Source organism: Epithele typhae (genome assembly GCF_022376455.1).
Source record: "Epithele typhae strain CBS 203.58 chromosome Unknown BXZ73scaffold_691, whole genome shotgun sequence".
NCBI lineage: Eukaryota > Fungi > Basidiomycota > Agaricomycetes > Polyporales > Epitheliaceae > Epithele > Epithele typhae.
Window position 1 is genome coordinate 1 of NW_025954882.1, and position 3,651 is coordinate 3,651.

General features: G+C 50.5%; 1 protein-coding gene across 1 annotated transcript; it reads left to right on the plus strand.

Moving 5' to 3' along the window:
* Nucleotides 1-1,685: 1,685 nt before the first annotated feature.
* On the plus strand, nt 1,686-3,347 carry BXZ73DRAFT_95263 (uncharacterized protein; the record flags this gene model as incomplete). The annotated part of the gene is made up of 3 exons (XM_048026736.1): nt 1,686-2,367; nt 2,443-2,504; nt 2,643-3,347. 3 exons carry the CDS (start codon nt 1,686-1,688, stop codon nt 3,345-3,347), a joined length of 1,449 nt encoding a protein of 482 aa, XP_047870422.1.
* Nucleotides 3,348-3,651: the final 304 nt, after the last annotated feature.

Here is a 3,651-nt window from a genome sequence, read left to right on the forward strand (position 1 = left end):
CATTCCATCGCATCTGCTTCTAGAATCACGTGACATAACCTATTAGATCCCTCTCATCAATGCGCATCAAACGCACTCAAGACCATCCAAAACGGACATCATCTGAGCTCATACCAACAGTTACAATATATGAACCATATGTCATTGACCTTGCAGTGCTTCCAACACTGCATTGATATGAGTGCTTTGTTGACATCTAGACTGGCTGCTATGTGGACTAGATTCACGAATATAACCAACATTATAGGTAATTGATCTGATTTACTAGTAGGCAGGCATAGGTGGAATGGGCAGAGGCAGGGCGATACAGCCACTGGGCGTCTAATAACTTGCGGAAGCCTCACTTTTCTGAAATCAGCCCTTCAAAATTCGAATCAATTACGATAAATCTTGAGTATATTCATAGTAGTAGTCCACATAGACTCTGACTGAAGCCCCCAAAGAGCACCCATCTCAGTCTAGTTGAATAGGTGTAGACACTAACAGGCACTACAAAGTGTAGAAAGGAGTGAAGTGCTGGGCCCAGGTGGCAGTGCAAACCCAGCGCTAGTGGAACCCTACAGGGGGACCCTAACCCAGAGCTAGGGTGATGGGAGTAAGTGGAAAACCTATGCGTGGGAAGTGGCTGTGCTAGTCAAGAGTAATCGGAGTCTGGAATATATTCCCACGGCGTTGAGTTAAGGGTATCGCGCGTCGCAGCCAGAGCCCACCCCATAAAGAACGATTCATTCGTACCTCATTAATCGTAAGGTTGGATGACCTCAATGTAGTGGTGCAGAGGTGTCGCCGGCACTAGGCGCAAAGCAGACACAAACTAGAGTCACAGGAGGGATGTCTAGCCCACAAAGACCAAGAGGTCGAGATGAGGGCTAGGACACGAAGTGCAAGTGCTAAGTGAGGGCGCGACACGGGCGCTTAAGCGCGGGAACAACCTTCCAATATAGTAACAGGCAGAGAAAAGGTGAGGAAAAGGCGAAAAATAATACATAGGGCAAGTCCAGAGTCCGTTCCACTACACCAGGCCTTGACACCACAGTCCGATCTGAGGCAGCGCAGCCCCCGAGCAGTGCCAGCTCAATGACTACGCTGCATGCTGGGTGCGAGGAGGTCTCTAACGATCCAATATTGATTGATGAGAATGCGGTAAGTGAAAGCCCAACCAGATGCGCCCTTGCAGTCTACTCACCTGATGATTGCAGACTTCAACTCAGGCCGAGTTGCCTGCCACACTAGAAAGCGCTGTGTTCTCACACTCTCAGCCTATCAACATCATTCAAGCGAGACTAAATCATACCTTCACTTCCATCACAACCTCGACATGGTCCTCAGGGCCCTACAATTCCCCCAGTGGTGGTGTATTATCTGTCACACCGGTCATCACAACCCCAACCCATCCATCTCTGTTGGCACCATGTCTTTCATCGCCGCTGCACGTGGCTGTGGTTTCCTCCGCCGCCAGGTCCATTCCTGCAGCTTCGGGATCTGTTGAATTGGCTGGTCCTTTGGGCACTTTCCCAGCCCTGCCGTCACACACCGAATGTGGCACTGTTCCGCCCACTCTTAAGGGCACGCAGCATGCACATGCTGAGCTGCTGCTGCTTCTCTCACCACGTCGTCTGAAGGGCAAGCCTGGCCACACATCCTTCGACCTAGGGGATGATTGGCTTCATGCCCGCATGATAGAAATGAAGAACCTACTCTGGATTTATGCAGTCTGCCCATTGAACGAGGATCAACGGGTGGGGTGGATCACTGTGTCCTGGCACGTTGCACTACTGTATGGGAAAGGCTCCGCACGTGCGAAAGTTCTTCGCCAGTGGACCTATGCCTTCATCCGCGACCGGCATGATCTTCCATTCGAGACACAAGGTGTTTGTTCAAAGGTCTCTCTTCTCGAGTTGAACACCCTGTTGAAGAGTGCGGTCATGGAGAAGCTCCTCGGAGTGGGGATGAATGTGTGGGCTCTCGATCTGGTCGAGTATCTGTCAGATCCAGCAGTCAAGGATGAATTCGGCATCAAGATCAAGGTGTCACTGGCAAGTGCTCACGTTTGGATGTCAGAGCTCAGGTTCCAGTGGAAGAAGGCACCGTCAGATCAATTTGTGGATGGGCACAAAAGAGAGGATGTTGTGGAGTACCGTCAAAACGTCTTCCTGCAGCAGCTGAAGGAAGTCGACCATATGATCCCCCAATTCAACTCCACCGACAGCTGCTACCTCCCATTCTTTGGTCCATGCATTGTTGGCCCCCAGCTGCAACCATTGGTTGTCCTCTTCCATGACAAATCCACGTTTTATGCTCACAACAGGAGGGAAGTGAGGTGGCAGGAGTGCGGGAAGACACCTAGGCCACAGAAGAAAGAGGAGGGTGCATCACTCATGGTCGCCGACTTCGTCTCCTCCCAGCTTGGCTGGCTGCAGTCCAAAGATGGAAGCTGATCAGCCCATGTTCTCCTTCGGGCGGGAAAGAACCGAGATGGATATTTCACTTCAGATTGCTTTCTGGTTCAACTCACCACTGCCATGGACATCTGCAAGCACGATTACCTAAAGTATTGCTTTATGTTCATCATCGACAATGCAACAATCCACAAGAAGCGAGCTGAAGATGCTCTCTCAGCACAGCACATGACCAAGTGGTAGACAAAGCCAGAGAAACCTCTGTGGGGAGTCAAGACAAATGTGATCGGCCCAAACGGGAAGCCCCTTTACAACCAGAATGGCAAGCTGCAGAAGCAGAAGATCAGAATGTTGAACACGATGTTCCCTGATGGAACAGCACAGGAGCTTTACTTCTCAGATGACCACCCCAACCCTAACTTTTGCGGCCGCTTCAAGGGCATGGTTGAGCTGCTTGAAGAGTGGGGCTTCACAGATGTGCACAGTTTGCGCAGTGAGTGCCCCACTTTTAAGTGCCCTCCAAACATGGCAGACCAATGCCGCTGCCGGCGTCTCTTGTATAACAAGCTGGACTTCGAGAACACCGAGAGCATCGCTGAGTTGCTCTGCCAATCATGTGGGTTTGGGCTAGTGTTTCTTCCAAAGTTTTACTGTGAGATCAACCCCATCGAGCAGTGCTGGTGCGCAGGGAAACAAACCTACCGTGACTTCCCACCATCCTCATCCAAGGCTGACTTAGAGCAGAACTTGCTTGCTTCTCTAGAGCAGGTGGACATACTTAAGATACGTAGATACACTAATTGTGCCTTCCGTTTTATGGAAGCTTATTGTAGCGGACTCACCGGGACCGGAGCAACATGGGCTGCAAAGAAATACTCAGGTCATCATACATTACCTCATGATATTCTGCAACAGTTCAACATACATACATTACAGAAAGCTTCCTAGTCCCTCCCGTACATACTACACCCAGTTTAACATCTCTATCGCTCTACTGTACACAACGGGGACGATGCTGTTCGCTATGCACGCTAATTCCAACATAGACGCTAGACTTGCCGAGGCTTATCGGTCACCTGCACGTGATGTGTCACACGAATCACACATAGTTGTGTCTGTGCTGGGCATACCTTATATAAGAAGAGACACAAGCTCCTCTGACCCTCATCCTACTCTCACCTCGAATGTGATTCTCCAGATGCCTCGCCACCACCGCTCTACTCCTCGTTGCGCTCCACGCCTCTATCCCATC